Consider the following 11,035-nt stretch of genomic DNA (forward strand, 5'->3'; position numbering starts at 1 on the left):
GCTGCTGACGAGATGTATACACCCGTCGTGTTTTATGTCCTATGCAGCCAGTGTATCCGAGTGCACGATGATAGCAAATTAGAGCCACGAGAACTGTTGTTGCCATGAGAACTGTTGTTGCCATGAGAACTGTTGTTGCCACGAGAACTGTTGTTGCCATAAGAACGATGAACTAGACTCCGATGGTTTTATTTTTGTGCTGTGTACGACAATCACATCCCAGGTTTCTCCTGGATGTAAACAACGCGAGCCTGATTATTGCAATCGTAATCAGACAAACAATCAAAAGAGAGTGTCAAACTGTATTTCGCGGGCAAGTATATATTCAGTGTGGCAATCAGGAGTCCGCACCCTTTTTTCTTATCCGGAGTACATTCGCATGGCAGAAAAGGGCTGTGTTCACACACATCTGTACACCCTGCATGTATCTGGTATATTTGTACCGTTTGAATTTTTTAGCGAAATCTTTCATGGATAGCTAGTGCCTCAGCGATGTTGTATATGCACCTGCTTCTCTGACCAAACATTTTGGAATGGATACTGTTGGGGGTGGGGGAACGAGTGGTCTGTGAATGGATAAATGATGTGTACATAATCTCAAACGCTATGAGACACAGCAACAGGATTACCGCGGGTTCAAACAGAACAGGAAATAAACAGTATCACAAACAAGATCAAATAGAAAGAGCGTTGATTATTCCGCGCTGGAATGGCTATGCTGGGGGGAGGAGTCAGAAGAGAGACGCTGCTACGTGTAAGGGAGGCAACAAGTGGTATTAGTGCTGTTATAACGATGACCGAAAGCGCTTGTCACCATTTTCCGACGTATACTTTTGAAGCTAACTTTGCTACCCACCTAGAAAGAGTGTGCTTTTTCTTAATAGCTCCCCACAAATTTATTTCCATGTCAACGCAGACAGCAAAAGTTTTCTCATCATATGCAGGATTCACGTGCGTACCAGCGCAAAGTAAGCCTCATCACACACCTCTCGAAGGTTACGCAACGTAGCAGCGAGATTCGGTAACGCGGGCGGCTAAAGGATCTGACTAATGTTCGGCCGTCATTACAACGAAGCCTTGCTATTGGCGCATCAGACACCGGAAAAAAATTTTTGGTACCCCGGTCCATGTTTTTTTAAAAGGCATCGCCTCTTTTGGTAAAGAAGCCCCCCTCTTCTTTTCCTCTCCTGCCTAACTTTCGCTTTCTCTTCTTTCTTCCTCTCCCCCCACTCTTCCACATTCCCTCTTCATTGTCCTTGCCATGGAGTTTGCCCTTTCGCAAGCCAAAAAGACCTGCCCCTTTTTGCACGTCGCCTCAACCTCGTCTCTTCGTAGACTTTCAACCTTGCCTGCAGGCGCACAGAAGAGCAATGCTCTGCTCAACAAGGCTCAACAATGCCCCGTCATGAGCAAGGCCATGGAAGCCCAGGCTACTACTACTACTACTACTGCTACTACCTCAACAACTCAGCAACAGACTCGCACCTTTTCGACATCGCGTGCATCTTTGCAAAAGCCGACGCCTTCGGTCAAGGCCAAGGCTGTGGAGAACACCGAGTCTGGTAAACAGAATTATATATGTTTGAGGGCTGGGGTTTCGCCCGTGAAGCTACGACTCCTAACAGGAAAATTCTCCAAACCACCGTTTATAGTCATGGCACCCAAGGCACCTTTTGCTGCCAGCGCCAACAACGTCGCTAAGGAAAAGCCAGTCGCCTTCAACTCAAAGTCCAAGCACTTTGACTACGAAGGATACTACGAACACGAACTCAGCAAAAAGCACAAGGACAAGAGCTATCGCTACTTCAACAACATCAACCGCTTGGCGCAGAAGTTCCCTCGCGCACACACGGCTCGTGTTGAGGATGAAGTGACGGTGTGGTGTGCCAACGATTATCTGGGCATGGGAAGAAGCCCTGTCTTGACCGAAACGATGAAGTAAGTACAACACCTACTACTTCTTCTTTACCGACCGCCATCATCATCATCATTACGTGTGTGGGAAAAAACACTCTGATAAACAAGTCAATACTTATTATTATCTATCTCTCTCTCCTCTCCTTACACAGACGTACGTTGGATCGCTACGGTGCTGGTGCCGGTGGCACGCGCAACATTGCCGGCAACGCCGATCTCCACCTTCGACTTGAATCCGAGTTGGCGGATCTACACCACAAGGAGGGCGCACTCGTGTTCTCATCGTGCTACGTGGCAAATGATGCCACTCTCGCAACACTCGCCAGCAAGCTTCCTGGCTGCGTCATTTTCTCAGACCAACTGAACCATGCTTCGATGATTCAGGGTATGCGCCACTCTGGTGCCCAAAAGAAGATTTTCCGCCACAACGACATGGCCCATCTGGAAGAATTACTGCAGTCTGTCGACCCTGCCACCCCCAAGATCATCGCCTTTGAGTCTGTCTACTCAATGTGCGGCTCTATTGGACCCATCCACGACATTGTCGCCTTGGCTAAAAAGTACGGTGCCATCACATTTTTGGACGAAGTGCATGCAGTCGGCATGTACGGCCCGCGCGGTGCAGGCGTTGCCGAGCATCTTGATTATGACCTGAACGCTGCGCATCCTACCATGGGCAATGGCTCCATTGTCGATGAAATTGACATCATCACGGGCACTCTCGGCAAGGCCTACGGTGTCGTCGGTGGCTACATTGCTGCCTCTGCCTCGCTCGTCGACATGATCCGCTCCTATGCCCCTGGCTTCATCTTTACTACTTCGCTTCCCCCTGCTGTCGTCTCTGGCGCCATGCAGTCGGTCAAATACTTGAAGGTCTCGAACTCTGAACGCCAGATGCAGCAGATCAACACGCGCGTCGTCAAGTCCCGCTTAGCTGAATTGGGCATCCCCGTCGTCCCCAACCCTTCGCACATCGTGCCTGTCCTCTTGGGTGATGCCGCTTCGGCCAAGCTGGCCTCTGACGAGCTCTTGTCGGAACACGGCATCTACGTCCAAAGCATCAACTATCCTACGGTGCCTGTCGGTGAGGAACGTCTCCGTATCACCCCCACGCCTGGTCACAACTCTGAAATGATTGATCACCTCGTCCATTCCTTGGAGACTATCTGGAACCGCTATGGTTTCCGTCGTGTCAACGACTGGGCTGCTGAAGGTGGTCGCGCTGGTGTCGGCATGGCTCAGCCTGCTCAAGTCCAACCCCTCTGGACCAACGGCCAGCTTGGTTTAGATAAGGTTATTGAATCCAAAGCTGTTAAGCAGCAGTCCTCGTCCACCGTTGCCTAAAGGAGGCGATAAAAATGAAGCGAGTACAATTCTATATTTCCGAACTCGCCGCTCTTGGTTGATTAAGACAAATAAACTTATCCGGTTTCTTATCTATGTTATTTCATCACATCCTGGGTCTCCCTTTGTACTATTTGTAATGAAGTCTCTGAGTATACCGCAACTCCGCACGCAAGGCGCTGTGGCACTTGTAACATGCAGAGATGTCATCGTTCGTCATGCAGCCACAAAAGGGATGACTTGCTCTCGCGGAAGTAACTGCTAAATTTTAGGCATTGTGCTAGATTGTTCCAGCCCTTGTGCCGACTAAAATACGTTGTCACCTTATTGTTTAGCGCTCGCAATGTTTTCGAAGCGATTGCATATGCTACATTTTCACTGCATGTTGGTGTTTTAAACTGAATGCCTGTCCCTCTACATGAAGTAGTCGATAACAGGACAAGTACTATGAACTTCAAAGTGATGTCTCCCAGCCCAGACTGCACTAGATCTAAGGAAGTATCACTTTTCCGTGCAGCAAGATTGGGATAGAGTGAGTATTAAAAAAGGTTGATAGTTCTCGCTAAGACCACAAAGTGCAAACCTTCAGACGTTAACGAACCCGACTGACTCGGTCGGTATCGTTCGTCGAAATTGCTCCCTGGGCTGACATGCGAGCAGTAAATTTAGCATACTTTGCATAAAGAAGTCTACGTACTTCCATAGCAATGAACAATTTGCGAATCTGACTCGCAATATATATTATTATAGACGGCTGAATAACACAAGTTATTCATCTTCTCAAGACGAATTTCTCTTCTTTACTTTGGTTAAACCCCTTATTCTTCCGTCCTCCTAAATAGCCGAGTATTCTTTTCCGTCTTTCTACTTCTCTCTTCTCATCCCAGATAAATAAGACACTAAGCATGCTTCTAATGGCTCAATATGTAGATGACGAAGTGCGATACACATTTAGTTGATAAAAAACAGGTCTTATTTGAATGTGCCAGGATATTATAGCATGCTGTGTTTGATCCTAAAGAAGAGGAGGACATGAAGGTCATCTGACCTTGTAGTAGAGGTCTAACTTTAAGTGATCCTCTTATGCAGGACGATGTTTTGTGTAAAAGATGAGATTTTCCCATTTACCATCATAGTAGATCTTACTTATTCACCATGCTTTTGGAACTATTGTCTATGCAAATGATATCGTAGCACATATCTTTTTTTATATCACATCGGCATCAGGAATCACTTGGGGTAGCTGACTGAAAGCGACCACTTATTGCTATTACGAATAGTATAGAAGCAGAGTGCGTCTTAGTTTACGCGTTTCATGGACAAAGACGTTTGACATTAACAATGCTCGACAAAATAACTGCTTTGCGCGTTGCAAAAGAAGAAGGAGGGGCAATTTATCTATTGAAAATACTAGTACTATACGGTATTGAATCATCTTAAATAAATGCTTACTTGTCGAAGCAGCAGCGGGAACCAAATGAACGACAAAATGACCCAAGATGTCGGATAACACGTGAAACATGTCCAATCTATCAAAGTGGTGTTGTCTCCAACACGAAGTAGAGCCGGGGCGATCAATTGTATTATGCAACGGTTTTACAATATGACGTGGGTTTATCGTCATTTTTTTCCCACTGATCGACAGCTGCGGCTTTCTTTATAAATACAAACAAACCTCAGTTTACTTTTTTTCAAAGTTAACAAACAAACTAGCGATATACGAAATGGATTCACAAAACGCAAACAAGGCTTCTGCTAAAATTGATCAAGCCACTGGCGATGTTAAAGAAACTGTCGGCGCTGCTACCAACAACGACAAGATGCAGGCCGAAGGCAAGGCTGAACGCGGTCAAGGTCAAGTCGACGAAATGACAGCTAACGTCGAAAGCTTTGTCAAAGGCATCAAGGATAAGACAGAAGGCGCATGGAAAGGCCTTGTCAACAGTATCACTGGTAAATAAAGCCTTGTATATGATTCATCTTTAATCCCGTTCCTCTTAATCCTTGTATACAACACCTCTATATGTACAAAAAACACCACACAAGCAAGTATAATACAAAGTTACTGTTATACTATATAGACTATTCATTTATATTACAGTTTCTGTTATTTTATTATCATGAAAAGGGTGATAAATGCCTGTTGTTGGTATGCGAATGATGGTGCTGGGTAGTGGTGGTAGTAGTAGTAGAATGGTTACTCTTGCGGACAGCAGACTTCTCGGTGTTCTTTTTCTTGAATCTGAGTTGGGCCGCTATAGCAATATGACTATCCAATTCGTATGCACATAACACAATATGTACAAGCATACGCACGCAAACACACAAACACACACAGAGCCCAGAGAGTAACAATATAAGTTTGTCAGAACTCAGAATTCCCCTGTATGATCTCAAATCACGTGATGCAAAAACACCCAACCCTACTACTATGCTGTGTTATTGCATGTAAATTGGGTACTTACTCGGATGGAAAATGAGGATTAGGGAACCCGACGACCTTGTCCAGATAATCCTGATCAATAGGGCCCAAGACAGAGACGGTATCCAGCGTGTCTGTCGTGTACCAGATGTAATCCAACACGCCTCTGAACCTTGGGGTATAATTGGTGAAAGATAATTCGCCAATGCTTGCATAGGCGCTTTTCAATGGCGACGACAAATGATGTTTCAAGCCCTCGGTGGTATACTTCCCATAGACATGACTGCCAAAGTCGCTATGGTTTTGTTTGACCGATCCTTTGGCCAATAGCTCGTATACGCCTGAATCTGGCGTTGAATTAAAGTCACCGCATATCACTGTAGGAATCGACACAGACGATTTTGTTGCTGGTGATCCTCCTTCCTCGTGGGTATGCTTTTCTGTAAACCGTTCAATTTCTTCCAGAAGGATACCGACTTGGACAAGCTTCACATCGGCAAATTGGGGATCCCAATGGATATGGGAGTTTGCAACGAGCACACGCAAGCCTGTCTTTTTGTCTTGAAGCATAATCATCACGGCCACATTGTCTTTGATCATGACCCGGTTGAATGTGTCTCCACTTTCTTTCAGATCGGCGCGCTGCAGAACTTTTTGGCTGTACTCGAGTAGATGATGCGCGACCAGTTTAAATCTGTATGAAATAGTAGGTCAGCTGAGTGTTTCGCCTAATAATCATCCTCAACTCTCTCCTTCCCTCTCTCACATCCTTTCCCGTCGCGTATACAAATTTGTAAAAAAGAGTGATAACAAAATCAGAACCTGGATGCCTTGTAGAAGATAGCGCAACCATCCACTGAACGACGCTCTTCATCCGTCATGGTCTTTGCACGCGACTTTGGAAAGAATATACTCTCATAACCACCGGCTTCCTGGAATCGGTCTCGAAAAAAGTCTTCGAATTGAGACATTTCAATTTCCTAAGCAATATGCAGGACTCCAACATTAGTAAAAACACCCTACTTCTCGTTCGTGCCTTGGACACATCAACACAAAACTAGCCACACACTTGTTTTCTTATTCCATTTACCTGAAGGCATACGACATCGCTATTCCAGCGCAAGATCTCAGTCATGAGAAGTTCTTTGCGATAATCCCATCCCAATGCCCACGACGGAGTATATCCATACGCTTGCGTTGTTGCGTACTTTTGACAAAGCACATTGTAACACAAGACGGAGAGCTTCTCCGCCGGATCATCCTTTTTATCGTCGTCTACTTCATCATCATCCAATACACGAATCATTTCCCGTTGTGGTGGAGGCATGCCCACTACATGGCAAGAAGATAACGAATGATTACGCTGAGAAAACTTATATCTCTTTCATGTTCTCAGACCAGCAATCATCACAATCCCACCACAAGTATGTTTACCTTCAGCATTTTCACGCAAGTTTGCAATCACCGCAGCCGAGCCTTCCTCCAGCAACAATTGCGACAGATCCGAACTGATTGGATTCCCTTCCAAACCGAGGGTTTCCAGCTGATACAGAGTGCCCAGTTCGGTCGGCAAATTTGCCAGCTGATTATCAAACAACAACAACTCCTTAAGCCGCACTAAAAGGCCCAGTTCAGCGGGTATTTGTGTCAATTGGTTCGACGAGACATCCAAGATGGTCAGCTGCGTCAGCTTGGATAAACTTGTTGGTAGTCTCGTCAGGTTGTTGTGGTTGATGTAAAGCACCGTCAAAAATAAATAGTCGGCGGTTAGAACGGGTGACAAGTTGTTTAATCCCATGCCGCCCATATCCAATGTCGACCAAGTATATTCTTCTCCTTGTTCTTGTTGCTGCTGTCGTTGTTGTCGTATCGCTTCTGCCGCTGCTGCTTTGCCGCTAGAAGTAGCACCGGGTTGATTCGCACTCAAGTCATTTTGCAGGAGTCGTTGCGCAGGATGAGTCAAGGTAATAGGGTTACAGCTAGGTGCAGTACGCGCCATGAGCGCAGCCGTCCGAGCATGATGATGTGGCGACGACGACTGACGGGACCGTTGAGCATAACTGTACTGGCGATCAAAGTGTGGACCGACGCCATTTCCTCCAATAGCTGTAGTTGTAGCCATGGTGGTGGCTGTAGAAGTTGTATTGAGAGCAGAGGAGAGGAAACCATTACTGCTGCTACCGTTGACATTAGACGCGAAAGGAGATGACGTTGCAGGGCCACCAGACGAGGAGGACTGATGCAAACTGGACAAAGAGGTCGGCTTGGAAGGCACAGCACTAGAACTTAGCGATAAAGCCGGATACCGTGCAAAAGCGTTAACTGCGCTTGCGCTGCTGTTGCTACCGTATGTTGGGTACATGGAAAGATGATAAAAGGCAGATCGTTCCAGGGCATATAGAGGGGAAGACAGGGTGTGCTATTGTTTCTTGCTGTTGCAAGAGAAAAATAAATCAAAAACAGCAAAAATCCTTATTTAGAAAGTAAGGGGGTACAGTGTACACACGTTCGAGTTTTCACTGCCAAATGCAGCACTAGAATACATGTATCATCCAGTCTTCATGTTCAAGCTCTTAAGGGATGCAATAGTTTTTCATTTTGTTGGGTTTTGTATATATGAAAAGAAAAAGAGAAGGCCAGCAGATATACAGTTGAACTATTTTTCGTCGTTTCGTGAAAAGAAAAAGGATATATGCCAACAGATTAAAGTTGGGTTATGTGGGGAAAAAAGAAAGGCATTAAGGGGGAAAAGAAAAGAGAGAAGAATAGCCAAATGACAGGGAACAAATAGCTACTAGAACTTTGAACAGAGATGACCTTTGTGTTGCAGTAGCAGTCGCAGTAACGGTAGTAGTAGTAGTAGTAGTAGCAGTAGTAGCATTAGTAGTAGTGCTATTATCAGTATGATTGTTATTACTATCTTCATTGATGAGCCATGCGTGGCGTCGTAAACATCGCAGCAACGTCAGCAGCACTAGCTGTCATGGTGGTATCTTGAGCACCGGATGTGTGTAGAAGGTGCGACTGTGAATGCTGCGGTGGTGGGGATAGATGTGGGGATAAGTGATGATGCTGTTGTTGTTGGTGATGACGATGGTGATGATTAAGTTCTTGCTGGTGATGGATGATGTTGTTCGCGTTGTAGTTATTGTGATGATGGGTGTGATCCGATCTGTAGTGTTGATGATGATGATGATGATGATGAGGAGACATAAACGATGATGTACTATTCGACGATTGCTGCTGCTGCTGCTGCTGATCCTGCTCCGTATCCACAAGTGAATTATCAGGCGACAGTTGAGGTGTCGTGCTCGCTGTAGAAGACGTACAGGCGGATGGCGATGGTGTCATTCCATTTGCATTCGTTGTTGTTGCGCCTGCAGCAATAGTACCTGTTGAGACAGAAGCGGCGGCGGCGGAGGCGGCAGCAGCAGCGGCAGCGGCAGCTGCAGCCCGGTACTTTTGCCGAGTTCCTCGGCCCATAGGATGATCATGCTGGGATGCATAGATCTGCATTTCGCGAGCATAGCGAGCCTTGTCAGCCTGAGCTTTGGTATGCCAAGGCAGCCGTTCTGTCTCAGTCATGGTATTCCACCGTTCAGCACACAGTTTACTGATCTGCCCCACAGTTGACCCTGGGTAAGTTTGCATAGTTTCCGGGCGCACCTCGGTCAAATACCACATGTACGCCGACAAGGGGTGTTTAGGGGCAGCAGGGTTCTTGTCACGCCTATGGCGTTTCCGCTGTTTGTTGCTGTTGCTGTTGTTATTGCTGTTGCTGTTGTTATTGCTGTTGCTGTTATGGGTAATAAGGGTATCGGGTGACGTTGATGATGCTGATGAATAATGCGAGTGTAGTTGATGATGTTGTTGATTATTATGATGATCGCCGTTATGACTGCCCCCTTCGACTACAAGTAAAGCTGCCGCAGCCGCTGCAGCCGCTGTTGCTTCGTCAGACATGGATGATGGATGATGACTGTTTTGAGGATGATGATGATGATGATGGTTATTATGTTGAGCAATCGTTGTAGCAGTCGAAGTGGCAGTGGCCACCGCGGCTGCGGCCGCCGCCGCCGCCGCAGCTTTCCGTTTGATCTTGGCATAGTGTCCTGCCTTAGCAAGCTCAGCCTTGCTTCGCCGAATGTACATTGAATTAGGATGCAAAGCCCGTTGCGTTTCCTTGATGCTGTTGGCTTGACCGACATAGCGGTTTTTCTCGTCCAAGCTGAGATTCTTCCACCGTTCACCAATTTCTTTGCTAATTTCTGCCACTTTCATTGTCGGATTCGAGTCTTTGAGTTGCTTACGCATCTCTTTATTGAAGAGTAGGAAGGCGTTGGGTGGTCGAGTAACACGGATAGGTGCATCAGCTACCGCTGCCGCTGCTTGTTGTGCTTGCGTCTGTATTGCCGTTGGTGACAAGGCTGCTGCTCCTACTCCTCCACCAATTCCAATACCACCTCCTAGTGATCCAGTATGTTGCTGGTGGTGGTGATGGTGGTAACTGTGTAGGTCTCGAGGAGACAAAGGAGACGAACCAAGGCCTTTGTCCTTTTTCACGCCGACGCCGACGCCGCAGGCTGTTGCTCCCACATTGAGAACATCCTTGGGGCTCGATGTCGCTCCTGGCGTTACGACTCCTGTTCCTGGCGCTGCTGCTGCTGTTGATATTGGCAGTGGTACTGTCGTTGTTAGTGCTGTTCCTGCTGCTGTTGTTGGCTGATGCAATGGAGGCATTGCTTGGAGCAAGGGAAATGAAGCAAAGGTGGTTGGCAAGCTCGGGTACACGGTTGCGGCTGCTGCTGCTGCTGCTGTGGTGGCATCCTGCAGGTGATTTTGTAGAGCTTGATTTTGTAACGAAGAATTATGGAGGTCATCGAGCGATGTCTGTGCCTGCGACAAGTCCGCGTAGGACAGACCAAAGGGGAGGTTGTCGTGGAAATTATCTATAACCACAGAGCAGTGGTAGCAAAGAATAAAAAGAAAGAAGAGAGAGTTATTATTGATTGTTGTGTATATTAAAGAGACATTACTAACGGAACCACACAGGGGAGTACAGTGCACTATGTGGGCTGTGTGTGTATATGTGCAGAGACACACACACACACACACTTCTTACACACACGCTACACTACAGATTTTTATAATACTCACTCATTCAATGTTGCTGGTTTTTTTTGTTTCTCCCCAACTCTAACACATCAGTGGACAAAAAGAGACTTTCCGCTGGAAAAAAAGACAGCCCCCGCTGAATTTGAGTGGAAATGGATAAAAAAGAAACAAGTCACTCAAGTCGACCTAAAGCCTGTCACGTGAAACCCTCTCGCCTGGTGCAAGTGTGTGAGTGTT

General features: G+C 46.5%; 4 protein-coding genes across 4 annotated transcripts; 2 read left to right on the forward strand and 2 right to left on the reverse strand.

The window, feature by feature from the left end:
• Positions 1-1,261: 1,261 nt before the first annotated feature.
• On the forward strand, positions 1,262-3,261 carry BDB00DRAFT_765516 (pyridoxal phosphate-dependent transferase; the record flags this gene model as incomplete). Its single annotated transcript, XM_053119512.1, has 3 exons — positions 1,262-1,557; positions 1,684-1,938; positions 2,070-3,261. The coding sequence occupies 3 exons, from the start codon at positions 1,262-1,264 to the stop codon at positions 3,259-3,261; spliced, it is 1,743 nt and encodes a 580-aa protein (XP_052978603.1).
• A 1,724-nt stretch (positions 3,262-4,985) lies between these two features.
• Positions 4,986-5,222, forward strand: BDB00DRAFT_765623 (uncharacterized protein; the record flags this gene model as incomplete). The annotated part of the gene is made up of 1 exon (XM_053119522.1): positions 4,986-5,222. The coding sequence occupies one exon, from the start codon at positions 4,986-4,988 to the stop codon at positions 5,220-5,222; it is 237 nt and encodes a 78-aa protein (XP_052978604.1).
• Positions 5,223-5,722: 500 nt separating this feature from the next.
• Positions 5,723-7,805, reverse strand: BDB00DRAFT_883472 (Endonuclease/exonuclease/phosphatase; the record flags this gene model as incomplete). Its single annotated transcript, XM_053128235.1, has 4 exons — positions 5,723-6,377; positions 6,506-6,663; positions 6,774-7,015; positions 7,118-7,805. The coding sequence occupies 4 exons, from the start codon at positions 7,803-7,805 to the stop codon at positions 5,723-5,725; spliced, it is 1,743 nt and encodes a 580-aa protein (XP_052978605.1).
• A 1,307-nt stretch (positions 7,806-9,112) lies between these two features.
• BDB00DRAFT_736399 (high mobility group box domain-containing protein) lies at positions 9,113-10,057 on the reverse strand (the record flags this gene model as incomplete). Its single annotated transcript, XM_053118394.1, has 2 exons — positions 9,113-9,403; positions 9,740-10,057. Coding segments are annotated over 2 exons (609 nt in total), but the record flags the coding sequence as incomplete, so codon positions are not given.
• Between the last annotated feature and the right edge of the window lie 978 nt (positions 10,058-11,035).

This window comes from Zychaea mexicana (assembly GCF_025766255.1).
Source record: "Zychaea mexicana strain RSA 1403 chromosome Unknown BDB00scaffold_48, whole genome shotgun sequence".
Taxonomy (NCBI): domain Eukaryota; kingdom Fungi; phylum Mucoromycota; class Mucoromycetes; order Mucorales; family Lichtheimiaceae; genus Zychaea; species Zychaea mexicana.